The sequence below is a fragment of the Leiobunum rupestre genome, chromosome 11, assembly GCF_980474605.1.
Source record: "Leiobunum rupestre chromosome 11, qqLeiRupe1.1.hap1, whole genome shotgun sequence".
Classification (NCBI taxonomy): domain Eukaryota; kingdom Metazoa; phylum Arthropoda; class Arachnida; order Opiliones; family Sclerosomatidae; genus Leiobunum; species Leiobunum rupestre.
In genome coordinates this window covers 50,761,161-50,782,718 of record NC_143394.1, presented here as the reverse complement: position 1 = coordinate 50,782,718, position 21,558 = coordinate 50,761,161, and the positions used below count along the sequence as shown (strand labels likewise).

Genomic DNA, 21,558 nt, shown 5'->3' with positions numbered 1-21,558 from the left:
GTCTTTTTCATGCGGTATGTGTCACAACGTCAACTGGAAGTCTACGAGTGTTGAAATAAAATGAGCGTTAAAGATGCGGCAAGTATTTCGTAAGCGAGAAAAATACAATTACCATCTGTAGATATTTCTTTCATTAAAATTTGCTTAGTATTATATTCAACTGATAAACATGTACTGTAAAAAGGGTTAAATTCAATTGTGCATTGTTTTAGTAAGTCTAACTCGCTGTTGTAACTACTTAATTTATAATATTCTGAATAAATTAAACTCGATTGTTTCGTCTCAATTATTTAAATTAAAATTAAAATTTTATACCGGGCAGGGTTTGAACCGAGAATACGTTTTTCGTAAATAACTCTGAATTGCGGAGATATCTTTGGGGGTCGTGTCGAGAAATTAATACCACTAGGGACCATTCTTCCGACGAGAGGTATATTTTGGCTTGCCAACTTGTTTAAATATTAAACGCCAAACCAACACCACCGCAATTATACAACAATATCACAAATTTCAAGTCGATAAGAATAAGCATTAATAAATTACGAACTTTCGACCTAGTTATAATCAAACCGCAGAAGTTGGAAAATACGACGTATACACTTTGAAGGTTCCATCAAAAATGATTCCTTCCGAAAACGTAAATGTTATCAAAACATTAATAGACAAAAAATAAGTGACAAAAAGGTTCCTCCAAAAAAATTAACCATTTCGCGGAAGAAGTAAATAATTTTAAAAGAATAAAGATAAAAAATATACAACAGCAAAAAATATACAACAGCAAAAATAAAACGTCAAATAATAGAAGAAAAAAATCATTAACTCCATTCATTAAAAAAACACTAAACAAAAGTACCAAATTGAAATTAAGCAACTTATTATATTAAACAAAAAATTCAAGACTTTATTAACTATTATGCTTACGATGAGTGTCTTATTTGAAGTATAGCTAAGGAGTTATCGTTGGTTCTGTGGTAGAGCGCTCAACTGCCTAACTGAACGGCCCGGTTTCAAAATCTGGGTGGCGCCTTTCTTTTTAATCAACAGAGAAGACGCTACATTAAAATATCTTCGATGCAAAAATTTAAATCGAACACGAAATTTCGTTCTATATAAATAAACACCGAAATTTAATTCTCTATTAATTAGTAATATACACTTCCGGTATATCTGAAAGTCTAATTTCCGAAGAACCGTAATAAGTATCGGTGGTTCTGTGGTAAAACGTCCGCCTGTCATACAGGAGGTTTTGGGTTCAAATCCCGCTCGATACTATCGCAAATTGACACTAAGACGAATATCGTGAACAATTGGTGGAAACCCTGCCATTGGATGTTGAGAGGTTGCCATAACACTCAGCACTCGATCCGTCCCAAAAGTCAAAACCTGGGTGGCGATTTGGTTTTTAATCAACAGAGAAGACGCTACATTAAAATATCTTCGATGCAAAAATTTAAATCGAACACGAAATTTCGTTCTATATAAATAAACACCGAAATTTAATTCTCTATTAATTAGTAATATACACTTCCGCTAAATATGAAAGTCTAATTTCCGAAGAACCGTAATAAATTTTGGGTTCAAATCCCGCTCGATACGATCGCAAATTGACACTACGACGAATATTGTGTGGTGGAAAGCCTGCCATTGGATATTGAGAGGTTGCCATAACACTCAGCACTCGATCCGTCCCAAAAGTCAAGAATAAGAAGAAGTTGGAGAAAAAACACAATCGCCACAAACAAACACAACCGTCATAACACAAACTCAACATTCCCACTCAACACAGAAACATTACAAAAAAATATCCAATCAAACTGAGTTAAAACTCCCGCGACAGTGAGCGTTAACGAAAAGCAACAACCAAACCCAACCCAAGGGGCTGTTCACAAATTACGTAACGCAGAAAAACCACTTTTTAGACTCCCCCCCCTCCCCCTTGTAACAAAAAGTAACAAATGGAAAGACCCCTCTTCTCAAATTACGTAACAAATATCGACACCCCCTTATATTATTATAGTACGTAACAACTAATATGCTGGTAATAAAGTACAATAAGATCAGGTTCTAAATTTTATTGTTTGTAATTTAAACTTGAAATGACAACTGTATTTTTATGCAACACTTTATACCCACCCATGGGTTTTATTGTGGTGTCTTATCGGGGAACGCTTTTCCGTAAGCAGATATGAGGGACGTAAGTAGAGCGCTTTTGTCCATTTTTAACAATGAAAAATCAATCTAAACTGAGGAAAAAATTTAAAACTTTAAAATTCACGTGGTAGATCCAGACTAATCGTTCTCGCACTTTTGTCCATCCCGAGCGGGGGAAAATAGGCGAAACTGTAGATCAAGGTCATATGAAATTCTTTTAAACGTGAGTAAACCAATGAAAATGCTTATGTTTTTAATAATTACGACTGTTTCTGAAAGTGATGAAAATTTTATTCTACGATATTAAAAATAATATGCGTTACGTAACATTTTAGTGAACCCTCCCCCCCACGTAACAATTAGTAACGCTTGCACAAACCCCCTCTCCCCCCCTACCGCGTTACGTAATTTGTGAACAGCCCCCAACCGCAAATTTATCCGTTAACGCTCACCGTCACACAGTGGTTTTGCCAATCTTTCGACTTCGTTTCCTAATTCCAAGCAATTGCGAACGTGGATTTCGAGAAACTGCGTACGCAATGATTAACCTTTGCCCCGAAAATGCGAACGCGTTCGCAGGCCTGACAGACAGACCCACAGACAGACAGACACGGTGGTTGTATAACCCCTCCTAGGGGACTTTGTCCCCTCGGAGAGGTAAAAATCAGCGAAAATGCGTGTTTCTAGAAAATATCATTAGCAGAATACTCATGGATACTTCTTCAAGGAAACAAATATACTTTTGATACAATTTACCTTCTTGAATTTATGCAGTCACGAACAAAGGATTCAAACTAAAGGAAAATGGCAATTTACATGTTGTTGGTTATTAGAATAGTTCATATTTTATGTCCAAGTTTTCTACAATGTACATTATAAAACTCTAAGACCCTTTCGTCGCATTTTTTTCTGACTCTCATTCGCGACTCTAACGTGGCATCGCCGCAGGTACACGGAGGTACACACCGAAGGTATGCCTAGTTTAATTCCCATAATTTGAGAAAAAGAGAGGTAAAGGCATATATTTATATGACTTTAAAAGCAGCATGGAAGATAATATGGGACCCCGTACTTTAAATTCGAATTAAGAAATATTTCCGATTGTGCGGAATTACCCACTTCCGGCAAGTGACCTCCGAAAAATCAGAATCCCTCGGTTGCTAATAATAATAATCAGCTAATACCGAAGGCACCACCATAGGCCTAAGTCGTCAAGCCTTTAATTTAGGTGGCCGGGTTACAATGCGTAGGATAGTGGTGGCAAGCCTTACATGCCACGCGAGCCAACAGCTCCCTTCACTAACTATTACCGTTAACCTCTACAAGTTTTTATGGAAGGGGAAACCTAAGAGCTCGGGGGAAAACCCCTTAAACCAGTGGGGAGAGAACTTGCAAACTCAACGCAGTAGGAGTTGTTCCGAGTTTTCACCTAGTGCCAGAAGCTGGGATCGAACCCGGCTACTCTGGCTGCGAGAAGAAAGCGCTAACCACTCCACCACCCCACCTACCTACCTGTAGTGCGCTACCTAAAGTTTGATACCATGTTTGCTATGGGGCTAATTTTTGGAAGTTTTGGCAGGAAAAAGCTAGATTGATGATGCACGAGGCAGTCATTTCGAATCAAGGGTACGAGGTCTACATGGTGTCCACTAAAATCGAAAAATGATAAATAAGTGAAAAACGGGCTTTTTGAAAAATTTCCAATTCCTATGGAACATTCCTCGTGCCGGGGGACTTTTACTAGTGTAAAATTGAACGATCTTGAACCATGTCTTCAAGGACGTTCAAAAACTATCTCGAAAACCGTTGGGCTTACGGATTTTGTTGCTCGTCATATTATTAGTTGAAATAACTTTGATTCGACCAAATTTGACAAATTAGAAGCCGAGAAATTGATTGTTAATGAATCACTATGGAAACCACAGCTATTCAAAAATATACCTTTCATGAAAATCGGATTTAAATTAAGGAACGTTATGTCGATTTTCAGGCGGAAATATAAAACCAAGAACATTGGGGTACCTTAAATTACTTTAATAGTTACTGATATAACCGAAGGGATAGTTCCGCTGAATCCTAACCTGTCCAATAATATTTTTTTAACGTTACCGGACTTAATTTTTAACCAAATATCTACCACACAAAGCCAAACTACCGAAAACGGTAAATGGAAAGTTTTGATCTATTTTTACATACTCATTTTTTATTTTTGCCGCAACTATCAGCGTTTGTAGCAGTTCGAGCCAGTAGCAGTTAATTACTCTGTAACTTTTTGGGTATAGCTACCCAGGCAGTAGCTAATCAGGTTGTAGCGCTAAGGACCTGCTAGCGTTAAAACACTGGGTCCTAATGCTAGACGCTGCTTGTTGCGAATCCTTAATGCCTTCCGTAGAGATCGGGTTATTCCAGAAGTTTGGACCGAAGCGCGCGTGACGTTGATCTATAAAGGTAAAGATAAGCCAGAAGATGAACTGAACTCGTACAGGCTGATAGCAGTCACATCCGTGCTGTACAAGATTTACGCAATGTTGGTACGAGAGCGGCTGAATGCGGAACTTGAAAATAGTCATTCTTTGCACGAAGCGCAGGGCGGTTTTCGGAAAGATCGTCGGATAGCCGACAACTTATTCGTTCTGACTCAACTAATAGAAATAGGACGACACAGAAAACTAAATCTTTACTTGGCATTTCTGGATATCACCAAGGCCTATGATAGTGTCGATAGAAATCGACTATGGATTGAAGAGCTTCGAAACCATAGAGATAGAAAATAAGTAGAGGCCCAATGAAATCTGAGGGTTTGTTCCGCGGTGCTATCCCCCTTTACGAGCTATGCGTTATAGTGAAGAAAACACGTGGCGCCACAAACGGCCATCTAAGAAACTAAACTCCCTTTATAGCAACCAGCTGGGCTCTATGACGTCATTGTAGAATGTAAACAACTTCGATATTTCGAGAGAGAAAAGGTAAATTTTCCTGTCCATTCAGTATGTTTCTCGATTGACGAGTTTCATCAATAGATAATGCTATTAAAAGTTGATGATCCGATTTAATGTAGTTAAAACTTGGAACAATTTTGTTTATCCATTCTCGTAGAGAGTTGGGGTAAAAATTTAAACAGTTCTATTGAAGTGGGACCAAATCTTTTATCTATATTCGGGGATAGGGTTTAGAGCGAAAGAATTTGGTCATATCTAGAGTTACTTTAATTAAAATGGATTTATTATTATATATCAATCATTACTAAGAATTTTAAATTTGATCTTACAATAATTTTACTAATGTTAAATTTTACGCGTACATTTCCCCCAAAATGAAACATGCAACGTGCACAACTACTAATTAATTAAATCCTACAAAACTACTACTAAACATTGGATGGATGCCAGGGATTTTAATACGATTGGGGTCAGTGGCGAACCATTTTATAGTTTGTATTTTTTTTTTTAAACATTTTCAAATTGTCGGTTAGTCGTATTAAAGTTTTTCGCCTTGAAGGCCTATCGGCCGGAGTACCGCATATTTTTCCCCATTAAAGCTTAGTTTTCTCCCCTTCTTATTGGTCTCTTTACTTGTTCGCGTTTTTACTCCTCACTCTCTAGACCATTGGTGGTTCTCGTGTTTTTGCTCTACTAGAGTTATATCGATCTTGGTTTCATACTCAACTATACACGTTGACTTGTTTGCTGTCGGTGTGTGAAAACTATTTTTGTTTAAAGAAATATCATAAAAACTATTGCCATTTTTTATTTTTCTTATCTGTTAAAAGGTTAGAAATTTTCTCCGTCGCCTCATATTTTATTGTGTAAATATTGTTTTTAAAATTAAGTATATAAATCAAACGTGTTTGCCTGTTTACCAGTGCCAGCAAGTTCAGTCTAACGCTTCACTCAATTTGTATGTCGTTCTCTGTAAAATTGTAGTAATAAAAGTTTTTAATAGACATTACTCTAGTTGAAGTAAATTAGTTATTGCTAAGCAAGATAAATAGACAATAAATTCTACAAACTAATGGTGCCGAAACCCGGGAAAGATTTTTAGAATCCTTCAAGTATTCGAAATCTGGATTATGGACAAATTGAAAAGGAAGCGAGGAGCTATCAGAATGTCGATCACGAAACTCAGAGAAGGTGGATAATGATTTGCAGACCGATCCATTCAACATCAACGTTCTGGAAGTCTCGTTGAATCGTCTAATTCAAAAGGAAAAGGATTTGCCAAAGATGGACGAAGAGATCCAAGACCTTATAACAGAAGAAGCAGATTTCGATAAAGATATTCTAGAGTCCATTAACTACATGGACTAGATCAGCGATTGCAAAACGATCATTGAGCAAAAAATACGTGATGTACGAGAAGGTCCTCCATTGCAGAGGACAAGAATATCTAACGAAACCGTGAAGTTGCTCAAACTGACAATGGCGAAGTTTTCTGGTGAGCCAACTCAATGGACAGCGTTCTGGAGTCAGTACAATGTTGCCGTACACCAAAACAAAGGACTTAGCCACGTAGAAAAATTCACATACCTAAAATCGTATCTGGAAGGCCGAGCAGCCAGAGCCATCCAAGGACTTGCTATCAGCGACGCAACGTACGACGAAGCCGTATCGATTCTAACGAGAACCTTTGGAAATCAAGTCCGAATTGTGGACAAACACATGGAGAACTTCCATTACCAGACGAGCCTTTGAAGAAATTTGATGAATGGTGTCTCGAACTACCGCGCCTAAGTCAACTGTCAGTTCCTCGACATTATCACAATGGCCTCGATGATTCCGAAGTACTATACAGAGAGATCCACGTCTTCTGTGATGCAAGTGAACATGCGTACGCCGCTGTAGCATATTGCCGCTACGTTCGTTCAGACGGCAACATTGAAGTGGCGTTCATAGCAGCTAAGACCAGAGTAGCACCACTTCAGAAGATAACCTTACCACGATTGGAACTGATGGGAGCTGTGGTTGGAGCTCGTCTTGTCAATCACCTTCAGAAAATCCTACCGCGGGAAATTTCCAGAATACAGATGTGGACTGATTCATTGGTAACTCTTCATTGGATCAAGGGCAAAGCGACTAAATGGAAACCTTTCGTAGCCAATCGGGTTATGGAAGTGCAATCGTTGACGGAACCCAGTACCTGGAATCACGTCAGAGGCAAGGAAAATCCTGCAGACATCCCAAGCAGAGGTTGTAACGTTGAAAGCATTCTTTCCAATTAAATATGGTGGGAAGGTCCCAAGTGGTTACTGCTCGAAGAAGAGTACTGGCCCGTGACAAAAACAAGCGAACCACGGAAGGAAGACGTGGAAGACGAATGTCGTAGAAAGTACATTGGAACCACTCAATTCAACTGCGCTGTCGTTAAAAAACCTATACCCTTCGTAGATCTGTCCAGATATCATTCATTCACGAAGGCAAAAAGAGTAATGGCCTTCATCTGTCGTTTCTTTCAGTTTATCAAGAGTCAAGAGCTGACGAAGGGGACGCTGACAACAGAAGAACTAATTAAGGCTGAGAAAATACTGGTAATGGTAGCTCAAACGCAAGATTTTCACGAAAAATTGATGTTACTAAGAAAAGGTCAAGGTTTACCAAGTAGCTCGCAGATATTTTCTCTAAATCCAATTTTAGACCAAGACGGACTGATTCGTCTCGGAGGACGGTTGCAGAAGACGAACTTCTCGTACAGCGAAAGACATCCTTGCATATTATCGGGTAAAAATAAACTATCAGAACTAATCATTGTGTTTTCTCATGAAAGATTGATGCATTCCGGGTTACGTGATACTATGACCGATGTCAGGGAAAATTTCTGGATAATACGAGGAAGACAGGTGGCAAAAACGCTACTAAATCGTTGCATTATTTGCAAGCGATTTACATCAAAGCCTGGATCAACCAGCGTTGCACCTTTACCAAAAGACCGAGTTACCGAAGCACCGTCATTTAGCATTACCGGCGTCGATTTTGCAGGACCTTTATTTGTTCGAGTCGGTAAGAATAAAACAGTCAAGGCATATATAACAATCTCCACATGCGCAGTTACTCGAGGCCTTCACTTGGAACTGGTGTCAAGTATGACGGCTGAGATGTTTTTGATGGCATTTCGAAGATTCGTGTCCAGGAGAGGTGTACCAAGCGTAGTGTACTCGGACAATGCCAAGATTTTCAAACTAACGGACCAAGATCTACGAGACATTTGGACACACCTGAAGTCAGCGCGGATGAAAGAATATTTCGCTGGTCACGAAATAACCTGGAAATATATTGTGGAAAAGGCTGCGTGGTGGGGCGGCTTCTACGAGAGATTGGTCAGATCAGTCAAAAGCGCACTCAAGAAGATCCTTGGAAAGGCATCGCTCAACTCTGAAGAATTTTAGACGATTCTAACAGAAGTAGAGGCAATCCTTAATTCGAGACCCATAACATTCAGCTACAACGATGCCGAAGAGCCTTCACCACTGTGCTATAGTCACTTTCTAGTTGGTGAACGCCTCATGTCAGTACCTTCCAGAGCGTTCGACACCAGTGAACCAGTACTCTCTACGAAACAAGATCTCACCACGCGACTTAAGTATCGTCAATCTCTGCTGGATCAATTCTGGGCACGTTGGCGAAAAGACTACGTCCTAGAGCTTCGTACTGCACACCAGTTTCGTAGCCCTCGAGAAGACGAAGAAATTAAAGAAGGAGATATTGTGCTAGTCCACAACGAGAAGATACCGCGAACCTTTTCAAAAATATCTCGCGTAGACGAAGTGTTCCGAGGTAGAGACAAAAAAGTTCGGGCTTGTCGTGTATTTCTTGGTAATGGTAAATATATACGACAACCAATCCAACTACTATATTATCTAGAAGTGAAATGAATTTAAAATTCGTAAATACTTAAAAATAAATTTGATGAGTTTTAAGAAACTCATCGGCGGGGAGTTTGTGAAAACTATTTTTGTTTAAAGAAATATCATAAAAACTATTGCCATTTTTTATTTTTCTTATCTGTTAAAAGATTAGAAATTTTCTCCGTCGCCTCATTTTTTATTGTGTAAATATTGTTTTTAAAATTAAGTATATAAATCAAACGTGTTTGCCTGTTTACCAGTGCCAGCAGGTTCAGCCTAACGCTTCACTCAGTTTGTATGTCATTCTCTGTAAAATTGTAGTAATAAAAGTTTTTAATAGACATTACTCTAGTTGAAGTAAATTAGTTATTGCTAAGCAAGAGAAATAGACAATAAATTCTACACGGTGAGCACATCCAAGGCACAATTTACAGATTCACGACTGGCGGGAACTCACTTAAGCTGAGAGTGGAGACTATGTCTCTCTTTTTATATTAGGGTGCCATGGTCCCATGGACTGGGTGGAGAAGTTGCTCCCGTCTGTTTTAGAGAACAGTTCTCTTCTAAAATATGTCGTCCCTGGCATTCCAAAACTATGATAAAATCTGCTCGGCAAAAATAAAGCATGCGCAATTCCCCAAAAATAAAGTAAAAATAGAATCAAAGGTGACAGGATAATTTTGCGGGAGGTCTAAAAGCTCCCGACCCGAACTCTGGGTATGACCATTGTCCGAGAGAAAATATTCTGGAAAAAATAAGGGGCGCTTGATACCGACAGGCGACCAAGAGACAGCTACTATTCCCCGAAGCCCAAAAGTGGTTTCTTAGAATTCAAACAGAAATATATCTCTAATTTTGACCTATTTTGATGGGTTCTACTAAAATATTCCTTATATAGGACATTCTATGTGAGGCCGGCCTGGAAGCTTCCCAAAGGGTAAATCCATGTCAAATCACCCGATTTCAAGAAAAGTTCCCACGGCACCATTTTCGATTTCGTTTAAACTTTAACCACTTATATTATAGACCTTTTGAGCAGGAAAGCCAAATTTTTAGCTCTGAAATCGAAGTATTTTTGAAGATACGATTTTTTTAAATAACCTTGCAAGTAGTCGAGTGTTTTGACAAGTACAATTCTGTCATTTTTGAGCATTGATATCTAAAGATCGGTTAATATCACGTAGATGTATTTTTTGTAACGATTTTACTGGTGGTAAAGATAACTTAATAATCATTACGAGGTTCGAAAATAGTGTCGTTAATTTTATAAAAATCGGCGAATGTGCCATAAAAAATCGCATTACAGGTAAACAGACCAACTTCGTCGGTCTTTAAGACATCAAAAGAATTTTTTTTAAATTCATTAATTGACCTATATAGGATGAAATTAAGCCGGGAAATTCAAAAAAAAGGACCAGAATTACTTGCTGAACTATACTTTTGGAGTTATAGGGGTTCAAATGTAACGTTTTTCTCAAAATCGGGAAAACATGGTAGTGAATAGTCGCGTTTTTGGCCATGTCGGATACTGAAACACAAAATAATGTTGATACCACCTGAAAGTACAGAATTCACTATATAACATATGAAATTTTCATCTTGTGTTTCCAAGTCGTTCAAGGTCAAACGTTAAGGTCAAAACGAACCCGATTTTTAAAGCTTAAAACTGAGCACTCCACGTCAAATCAACCAGGCCCATACCACTCAAGTCACCGAATATTATTAAATTTTCTGGGCAGGTGTAGTTATGGGTAAAACTAACCCCTGTACAGCAAAAGTGCTGAAAAAAGTTTATTTGGAAGTTATAGGATAAAATGATTGCACCCAAAGAATAAAATAGCGATTTCTTCGGCAGTGGCGTAGCGAGGGTTTGTGGTGCCCTGGGAAAATCTCTTGAAGTGCGCCCTTTTTCCTTTAAAAATTCCAAAATGTAACTTTGTTCCTTGATCGAAAGTTCGCCAAACAGTTTCTGGCGCCCCTTAATGAGTGTCGCCCGGGATGGACGCCCCCCCCCTTCCCTCCCCTGAACTTCGGTTCTTAAAGAGATAAAAACGTGATCAATGACTTATTTTAAAGGTAATGAAACCCTTAACACATTATATTATTATATTAAAATTTTTTTAAAACCTTTGAAATATTTTCAATTTGAAACTTAGATCTACCAAATAGCTATTTAGAAGAAGAAAAATTGGCCTCTCTCGACTTACTTCGTCATAATACATTCTCTGTTAAAACATTTTCATGGAGGGAGTAACTTTTAAGAAAGTTACAACCACATTACGGTACGCAGGAAGAGTACATTTTCGAGGTTTAAATGCCAATTTTACGAAATATTTCATTATAACTCGGAAACGATTCATCCTAACTTCCTAAGGACTTGCGGCTGGTCCCATTCGATTCGGCACCAAACAATACGTTGACCCTGGCCAAAATCTCGATATAACCTTTCAATTGTTATTGAAATTTCCAAAAATAAAACACACATTTTGGATGTACTTTTTGTCCGAAACTATTAGTCCTAAAACAAACTACTGAAACGATACCAAACTCTACCCAATTCCTAAATTTGTTTTTTTAGAAAAAAAAACAAGTAATTCAGTGCAAATTCGGTATTAACTCAGAAACGGTTGGTAGCACTCGACTCAGCGTGAAAACTACCATCCATTACGACACCAAACACGGTCCAATTCGTTGGTCGCAAATTTTGGGAGAAACTGCCCCACTTGCCACCTTTATCCCCTCCCAAATTATGTTGTCTATACCGTATCACTGCGGACTTATCAGATCCTCAAATAGGCGCTTATAAATAAACCCCTCTCTGAATGTCTTGCCCCCCTGTTGAAAAATGCCGATAGATCTATGAATAGAAAATTCTCAGCTTTGGCAGTATGAAGGGAAACCATAGACAGACCAGTTATAGGTCCAATCGCAGCAGCACAAACTCTATAATCGGATTTAATGACCTTTTATCTAAAGGACTATTAGACACCAAAATTGAATTTTTAGGCCATATTGCAAGTTGGTACCAATTTTGTTGTTGAGCAACCCTCTTTTACCATTTTATCATATGTAAGTGTGCCAAAAAGAACGTCTTCTCAATGAGACCTTGTTCACAAGATATGACGTAATTGACGTCACTTTCCAATCGATGACGGCTTTTTTGTCATCAAAACCAGGTCTGGCGGGGAGGGAAGGAAGTTAAACCGGTTTTGCGCGTAGTTCGTTCGTGATTTCTTTCGTGGCTGTGAAACGAAGGTCTCATTGAAAATTTTAATACACATATGTTATATAGAGGCATAGTTATGAGTAATTATGTTACATATGTCCGTACTAACCGTGCAGTAACATTTTGCTAGTAATTCCAAAAGTAATAAAATAATAACATTTCAATTTTTATATCTCATGAAATAAAAAAAATAAAACCAGAAGGAAAAATAAATTAAAGTATGAAAACTTCTAAAATCTAAAATTGCTTGGAGGGGGGGGGGGGCTACGGTAATTTGGTTGTAACTTCCTTAAAGGGAATAGAACCTCCAACGCGTTCTTTATGGAAGACCCCATCAATATCCTTTACTCCCTTCACAATCAACGATTATCAGCGCCACAGGTGTGAAAAGCCATGGGAGGCAGCGGACAATATTCGAACCCTCGGAGGGCGACAGAAATACCAGAGGTTATATTCCCTTTAAACGTTAATTCCCCAAGAAAATGTTTTAACAGAGAATATGTTATGTCGAAATAAGTCGATAGAGGCCAAAAATTAATTTTCCTAAATTTAGCTATTTTGGGGATCTGCGAATAACTTACTTCCAAGTTTCAAATTTCCAGATATTTAAACCTTTTATTTTTTTTAATTATAATATGGTGTGTTAAGGATTTCATTACCTTTAAAATAAGTCATCGATCACATTTTTATCTCTCTTAGAACTGAAGTTATAGCTATTAATTCTTTGGGTGCAACGAATTTTCGGAAAATCGCAAAACAATTATTTTATCCTATAACTTCCAAATAAACTTTTTTCAGCACTTTTGCTGTACAGGGGTTAGTTTTACCCATAACTACACCTGCCCAAAAAATTTAATCATATTCGGTGACTTGAGTGGTATGGGCCTGGTTGATTTGACGTGGAGTGCTCAGTTTTAAGTTTTTAAAAATCGGGTTCGTTTTGACCTTAACGTTTGACCTTGAACGACTTGGAAACACAAGATGAAAATTTCATATGATATATAGTGAATTCTGTACTTTCAGGTGGTATCAACATTATTTTGTGTTTCAGTATCCGACATGGCCAAAAACGCGACTATTCACTACCATGTTTTCCCGATTTTGAGAAAAACGTTACATTTGAACCCCTATAACTCCAAAAGTATAGTTCCGCAAGTAATTCTGGTTGCTTTTTTGAATTCCCCGGCTTAATTTCATTCTATATAGGTCAATTAATGAATTTAAAAAAAATTCTTTTGATGTCTTAAAGACCGACGAAGTTGGTCTGTTTACCTGTAATGCGATTTTTTATGGCACATTCGCCGATTTTTATAAAATTAACGACACTATTTTCGAACCTCGTAATGATTATTAAGTTATCTTTACCACCAGTAAAATCGTTACAAAAAATACATCTACGTGATATTAACCGATCTTTAGATATCAATGCTCAAAAATGACAGAATTGTACTTGTCAAAACACTCGACTACTTGCAAGGTTATTTAAAAAAATCGTATCTTCAAAAATACTTCGATTTCAGAGCTAAAAATTTGGCTTTCCTGCTCAAAAGGTCTATAATATAAGTGGTTAAAGTTTAAACGAAATCGAAAATGGTGCCGTGGGAGCCATCGGGTGATTTGACATGGATTTACCCCAAAGTTATCAAAGACAGCGTGAGACCGAGCAACAATGTCAGCAGGTGATAGCGTGAGGCGCTGGGCGTCAGGACCAGATTGGAGAGCAGCTATTAGCTTTACAAGCTTAGTTGTAGGGGTAGGAACAAGTGTATGGTGATGGTGTTGTATAATTCCCAGTTGAAGGGTGGCAGAGGCACCAAGGATGGGTGTGCGATTGTCCGTAGTAACGTAGAAGGGAAATCTAGAGGAAGCAGTGCATCAAGCACCCCCACCATAGGCACGGGATGTCCTGAGTAGGCTATGACGGTGTACAACGGCTTGCGCAACTTGGGCTTGGGAAGAAAAGACTCAAAAAGTTGCAATGAGATGATGTTAACTTGGACCCCAGTATACTATATCTTGAAATTTACAGGTTGGTTAAAAAAAAACCCAGTCTTAAATTTCATCATCTGTAATAGCATGAGTGTGTAAGTGAATTAATTCACGAACAAGTGACCAACTGCAACAGTCATAATGTGGAGAGGAGTCGTATGAGTCATATATCGGCGATTTGAGATGGGTCGGGAAAGTACTCCAATTCTTGGAGCGCATGGGCAGAACGACAGACTACAACCCAATGAGCTGGACGGTTGCATTTAAGGCAGGTGGAGTTACGGACGGCACACAGGAGGTGAGTGTCCACAGTTATTGCAAGAAGCCCGACGAGAGGCTGCCCGATAAGTACTAGTCGGCTGAAAAGGTAGGCAGTACGCATACGAATAGGGACGAGTCATTGGAAGAAAGAAACGGTCTTGGTTAAGAAGACTGTGGGTTCCCACGACGAAAAGCGTTGGATGGAAACCACGGACGTAGGGACGGCGTTATCCGTGGTTGTAGCGGAGGACGGTGACGATGGAGAGCAGCCAGGGACACATCAGTAGCAGGAACAGGTGAGGGTGCGCTGTGTTGTGAAGGGACGTCGGGGGAAATGGTAGCACCATGGATAGTAGAGGTTTTATCTGCTTTGCAGCGGCGTACAGCATCGTCAAGAGTGAGTGTAGGAATAGATAAAAGTTCCTTACGTAGTTTGTCATGGTGAACACCACAAACAATTTAAGTGGTGATGAGGGAAGCCAGTAGTGCAGCAAATTCTTATTTCTAGGCCTTGGTTTTCAAGCTTGTGTAGAAATGACCAAACGTTTGGGAAGAAGTTTGTTTGGTTTGGAAGCAATTGCAAGCCCAAAAGGGCTTAAAATATGCCAAAATGTGGCACGTTGTTGTGTAATTGGCGTAGCTTGTAAATTTGCAGCAGCGGCATAAATGTCGTAGCGTTCGTTGTAAGCTACCCACGAGGAGGCCCCAGGAACAAAACCAGGAGGGATTTTGAACGAAGTCGAAATCCTCGTGTTGGCAACGAAACACGAAATAAAACACAAAAGAAATTAATCCGAATTTGAAATAATAATTTGTACTTGTAGTAAAAACATTGAGCGTGATCCCGCCGCTGTCACCATGTTAGATTTGGGTAATTAAAGTACCATGTGAAGTGATTTAAAATAGAAGCTCAATATACATGACTGTCGCTGGAGACCGGCCTCTAAAAAGTGCTCTTTACTATTTCCCTTGCCCCCACATCCCCTAGCAGGCTTAGGCCGCTAGCGCCATCTAGTGATAGGTCACATTAATTATTTTAAACAATATTATAACGATTATAACAAGGAATAGCTTTGTAGTCTTGAAAAATACTGTTTGTAATAGTAGCATCAAATACAAGGAGAACGACGCTTGCCTTTAAACATGCTAACGCAGTGTTGTGTACAAATTTCATTTGAAGAACCTTTACGCTGCACTTTTTACGGGAAGGGGGGAAGACAATTTCCGAATTTTCCCGTTCCAACGGCAGCAGGCGATGATAATGCGTCTAACCAATGAAAAATGTACACCAGAAAATGCACGACTTATGATGGGTTGCGTTCTCCTTGCTAATTTGGTTTACGACTCTGTCTTGCTTCGGCTCTAGGGCTCGAATTTCTTTTGGGTTCCTCGTCGAGGTTTTGTTCTGGGACCCTTGGTTACCATCCAATCACCAGTATGGTGTTCCTCGCCCTTTTCCGGACCTAGCCTATCACTGGGCGTGGGCGCCCGCGCTACTTTAATTACGTGGATTCGTGGTTCGGTTGGCATAAAAGCACACCATAAAAATCCAGGCGTGCGAAGCCCTGAATTCCGTACGACAATGGGCATCTGTGTCCTTTACAACTCACCGACAGAGAAAGACGTTCATTTCGTTGGCCATTCAACGATAACTAAAATATATTTGCAAAGAATTCACGGAGATAACATAATCGTAAGATACAAAATAAAATACAAAATGACTAACATACCAAACGTTACCCCAGTATCCCAATTTTATAATAAGGGACCATAAATAAGAAAATGAACTGGGGGAGATGGAGAAGCGTGCCATGTAACTTTCAGAGGGGACAACTCTTTTACACCATTAAAAAAACCGTCACTAAGATCCAAGGGGGCACGGTAGCTTTTGCCCATAAACCACCATGGACCCCAAGGAGACAACGGGCCTTCGGTCCGTAGCCATTACAAAGAACAAGATGTCAAAGACATTTCCGTACACACAATCCCGCTGATGTGTTAATCCTCACAGTTCGAATAAAACATTCACCCCTGTCCCAGATTTCAAAAATCACAGTCCGAATAAAACATTCACCCTGTATCAAAATTCGCACCAGAAAATGCAAAACACCGTAAATAATCAAGCCCGATATAAAAAAATCACCTGTATCAAAATTAGCTCCAGAAAGTCTCCAAAGAAGCAAATAATCACAGTCCGATATAAAACATTCACCCTGTTATGCAGGGCCGGCTCAAGAAATATTTTTCACCCGGGCAAGGGGGATTTTTGGCGCCCCTGTTATTTTGTAACTAAATTAAACTACCCCCCCCCCCCCTGTAAAAACATTAAGGTCCTCAAGGGGTCGGAGTGTGCAATAACTGGTGGCTTTACCGGGGAGTCGGGGTCCGGCTCTTGTAACCCATAAGGGTGGTGGCGCACTGGGAGATGTTAGCTCTGATCAAATGGTCCCATCTCCACCTCCGACTTTGGCCAGCTTTGGCTGGAAACTGAGCTTCGACTGAGGCTAACGGAGAGGGTCCGTTTAAACTAGCCGCCTCGGCGGATTGGGTAGCCTGCTGTGGGGCTGCGGGCCTCCGTATGAGGGCACGGCGGACCCATCTCCCGGCCTTTTGGGGTTCCACCGGGATATCCGGTTCCAGCTGTGCCGGGTTATGTGGGCTGCTGTGTGCCCGCCGTTCCCCTTTAGGAGCTCTCTCCAATGGGCTTGGCTCCCTACCTTTCTCGGTAGGGTGTCGACTGGCGTTGCTAGAGCATCCGCTCTCTATCCCACTGCTGTGTGCGAAGTGGCGAGCTGGTCGCCCCATTGCTGCTCCTTCTGCTGGGTGGGGTTCTGCTACCCATGCTGGTTTTGTCACCTGTCCGAGCATGTGGACGCTGGCGTAGGGCATTCTGATGATACCGGCGGTGTAGTAGGCTGTATGATCGCTTGGAGCACCGGGATATAAATTTCTGACCACATGTAAAAACATTAACATGACCGTGTTATAAATTTACGGTTTTCATAACAATAAATAATCCCTTTAATCACTTTCTAAATACTTTGTGTAAACATATCTAATACCTTCTTTATGGTACAGGGTCATTTTACATGGAGCTTGAAACACTAGGTAAGGTGGCAAGACTAGTATACCTTAAGTACATTAATTATAATGTCCATACTGAATAGTATCACGGTTAATATGTGAAATAAAAGAATTAAGTTTACGAAGAACCTGTGAGTTAAAAATAAAAATATCCAGGGATTATTTTTATCTTTAACTCACGGGTTGTTCTTAGTAAACTTTATTCTTTTATTCATTACCTTAATTGCTTTAACAACTTAATTAAAAAACTTTTTGCGGGATTTTTTGAGGCCTACACTTATGAACTTTTTTAAAGCTGTCGCTTGCTTTTCTGCTTTAACGGCTTCTCTTAATTTACTTTTTTTTAAAAGAACCAGAATGCTTGTATTTCTCGGTCATCTTAATTCAATTCAACGTGACTCAATTAATATCTATCTAACAAAAACTATTAAACTGAAACTAATAAATGGCTTTCTGCGCGTGCGCGTAAAATAGAAGAGAGAGACTAACTGTAACTACGGACACACGACAGATTAAATCGTACTGATAGACTGCTTAAGAACTAGCCATCGAAAACGATTTAAATGCATTTTAGAATATTAAATGCAGGTTCATAATAGTCTAAGAAACAAATAGAATTCTTGAAAATGGCCTGCTAGTTTATTTATCATAAAGCTGGATAAATGACAACGAAATAGCTAGCAAGTACATATAAGTACTGTATTACTTTGGGGTTCCTTCTATTCTTGTGGCCCTAAATTGGTTAGAGTGTGCAATAACTAGTGGGTTTACCGGGGAGTCTGGGTCTGGCTCTTGTAACCCATAAGGGCGGTGGCGCACTGGTAGATGTTAGCTCTGATCAAATGGTCCTATCTCCACCTCCGACTTTGGCCAGGTTTGGCTGGAAACTGAGCTTCGACTGAGGCTAACGGAGAGGGTCCGTTTAAACTAGCCACCTCGGCGGATTGGGTAGCCTGCTGTGGGGCGGCGGGCCTCCGTGTGAGGGCACGTTGGTCCTGTTTCCCGGCCTTTTGGAGTCACACCGCGATCTCCGTGGTCAGCTGTGCCGGGTTATGTGGACTGCTGTGTCCCGTCGTTCCCCTTTAGGAGCTCTCTACAAAGGGTATGACTCTTTACCTACGTAGGTAGGGTTTCGGAAGGAGTTGCTATAGCATCCACTCTTACTCGCACGGCTGTAGTGAGAATTGGTCCGCTCATTGCTGCTGCACCTTCTGCTGGGTTGAGTGGCTTGCGTCAAAGGTCCGACCATCAGTAGTAGGGTACTACTACCCGAGGGGCTATCGACTTCCCGTAATCGGTGTACACCCTAACTGTAATGATTACGTATTATTCTGCAATCCTTTGTACTCATTTGTAATCTTCGTACTCATCTGTAATCACCGTAATCATTATGAAATAACGCGTACTCATCTGTAATCACTTGTAATCATTTGTAAAGTGCGTAATAATCTGTAATCACGCTTATTCATTGGAATTATCCCGTACTCAATTACTCATCTGTAACAATTTTAAAGTTTTGGGTTGCCTGTGTACTCATCGTAATCCTTATGTTCTCATCATAATCATTCTGTACTCATCGTAATCATTCTGTACTCATCGTAATCATCTGAACTCATTAATGATTACGTAATCGGTGTACAGGCAAATTCTTACTGGCTAGACCCACGCTACTACCCATGCTGGATTTGTCACCTGTCCGGGCTTGGGGACGCTGGCGTAGGGCACTATGATGATAGGCCTCCGGTGGTATGGCCCCTGTTGCTAGGTACACCGGGCTAAAAATTCTGACACACTTCTATTCTTGTAGTATCGCCCAACCACTTTTTCTTCTTCATATTACATACCTTGGTTTATAATTGAAATACCAGGGAAATGCTTTATCCGTCAGAACTAAGCACCGTAGTTTTATGGTTTATTTACTATTTTAAAATAAATAGTCGCAAAAAAACAATCATCGACGATGTTGGACATTTTGGTTGGGAAAACGGTTTGTATTTCTAATTAGCTAAGGATTTTTCAAATTATGTTATGCTTTCATTAAAATTTTTATAAAGAAATCCAATTCTTGGTAAACTAAAAAGGCGCACAACTCAATTTTGGCGCCCCTCTCAAAACGGCGCCCCGGGCAGTTGCCCGGGTTGCCCGGCCCTTAAGCCGCCCCTGCTGTTATGTTCATTAATTACACTTGTTTGGTTAAGCATATAGTTTAATGAAGATAAAGATATACATATAATACAAGAGGAAAAACTGGAGCTAGCGCTCGTGGTCGAGCCGAGAACAAGAATGCCCCGTCTCCTATGCAGCTCAGGTAGCGCCATCTAGAGTCTTAACACTAGGCGGAGCGCGGGAAATTCGAATGTGGTTTAGTTCATAGTTGAATGTAGTTGGTATGTAACAACACTTTCCCTTTAAAGATTACACAATACGAAGGGTTTTTTTCCCGGTCACTAACATCGATAACGAGCCGGTCTCTTTGGCTGCCGTGATCCTTTTGTCTTGGCGAACGAATTTTTGATGCGCTGCGCTTCAGTTGGCGTGGTATTGTTTTGCCTTATGTTGGATTCCGTCGAGTTTGTATTGCGCGGCGTTGGAACGTCAGTCGAGTTTGTGTTGCGTGGTGTTTGGGGGAAATCCAGTCTCTGATTGGTCGTCGACGAGGTTGATTCTCGGTCCGGTCTATCCGCTGATCGCCTTGGTGTGCATCTCTCAACCGGTGATTGCCTCGCAGTGTCGGGGCCGTCTGGTGATTTTTCGGATCCCTTGTTTAAAGCCGGAGGTGCCAGATCTCTTTCTGGCGTGGACTGTACTGGACTTGGTGCAGTTGGCGCCATGGGTGGTGGACTGCAATTTTGTGCGGGTGCAATTATAGCCCTGGTGGGTGTCAGACTGCCATTGCATGACGTGGGTGTATCTGGTTTTGGTGGCGGTGGATCTCTCCCCTGTCAGTTTCAATACTGTACATCATTCTACCCAAGTGTCGGGTTATAAAACCGCTGAACCATTTTGTTCCCACACCAAAATTGTAGGCGTAAACATTGTCGTTTAACTTGTAAGTCGGTGGGACGTCTCTTTCGTTATTGTCCACTGTGGTTCGGGAAATCGCATGTTTTGGATGACAAAGATCAATGCGGGTAGTGATGTTTCTGCCAAACATTAGTTCCGCGGGGGATTTTCCGCTAGAATTAGGTGATCTTCTATGGTTAATCAAAATTCGTGCCAGTCTGTCATCAAGAGATCCGGACTTATGAGTGTTCAAACCATTGTTTATAACATCCATGGCCTCGGAGTTCACGTCAGACATCTTTTTCAGGTTATCTTTAATTGTTCTCACGTTACGTTCAGCCGCGCCTTTGACGCTGGGTGGTGAGGGGCTGTTCTCAAATGATGGATACCGTTGTTCCGAGTGAATTCGTCAAATTCGCTACTCGAGAAACATGTGCCATTGTCGGTAACTAGCGTCAGCATGATACTGAATCTCGATATGCATTGGCGTAGGGATGTTATCACGGCTTGCGTAGTCTGTGATGCAGTTATGAAGACCTCCACCCATTTGCTGTAACTGTTTACGATGAGCAACAAGTATTTTCTTTCTATTGGACCTGTGAAGTCCATGTGGGCTCTTTCCCAAGGTGTTTTTGTCGCTGGCCATGGTTGTTATGTCCTTGCTGGTAGTGCTGTGTGTTGACGACAGGTACCACATGTGTTTGACATGGCCTCTATATCTGCGTTGATGGTGGGCCACCAGATTCGAGATCTGGCCACCACCTTCATTCCGACAACTCCTTGGTGTGTGCTGTGTAGCTCTTCGAAGTTGACTGCTGATGTTCATTTCTGTATCGCCCGGATGTGCTAATGTTGTCGCGTTTTCGGTTTGATTTATTCGTCGGTTTTTTGGGTGTATGAATTTGATTTACTGGCGCCGCCTTCGCTTTATCTTCGGCGTTCATTTCGCACTCTCCATTGCCACTAGGAGAGCAGTTGCTCGTTCTAGTGTAACTTTTTTCTTTTC

General features: G+C 40.4%; 1 protein-coding gene across 1 annotated transcript; it reads left to right on the top strand.

The window, feature by feature from the left end:
* Positions 1-6,569: 6,569 nt before the first annotated feature.
* Positions 6,570-8,530, top strand: LOC149923226 (uncharacterized). Its single transcript, XM_090162370.1, has 3 exons — positions 6,570-6,742; positions 6,790-7,337; positions 7,383-8,530. Exons 1-3 carry the CDS (start codon positions 6,570-6,572, stop codon positions 8,528-8,530), a joined length of 1,869 nt encoding a protein of 622 aa, XP_090018496.1.
* Positions 8,531-21,558: the final 13,028 nt, after the last annotated feature.

What these genes read in the sequence shown, in the direction of transcription:
- LOC149923226 (XM_090162370.1), top strand. Translation starts at nt 6,570, where the DNA reads ATGGCGAAGTTTTCTGGTGAGCCAACTCAATGGACAGCGTTCTGGAGT. An exon ending in CTTGCTATCAGCGACGCAAC is followed by an intron (nt 6,743 to 6,789) that starts GTACGACGAAGC and finishes TTGGAAATCAAG; the next exon opens with TCCGAATTGTGGACAAACAC. An exon ending in TGCAGACATCCCAAGCAGAG is followed by an intron (nt 7,338 to 7,382) that starts GTTGTAACGTTG and finishes TATGGTGGGAAG; the next exon opens with GTCCCAAGTGGTTACTGCTC.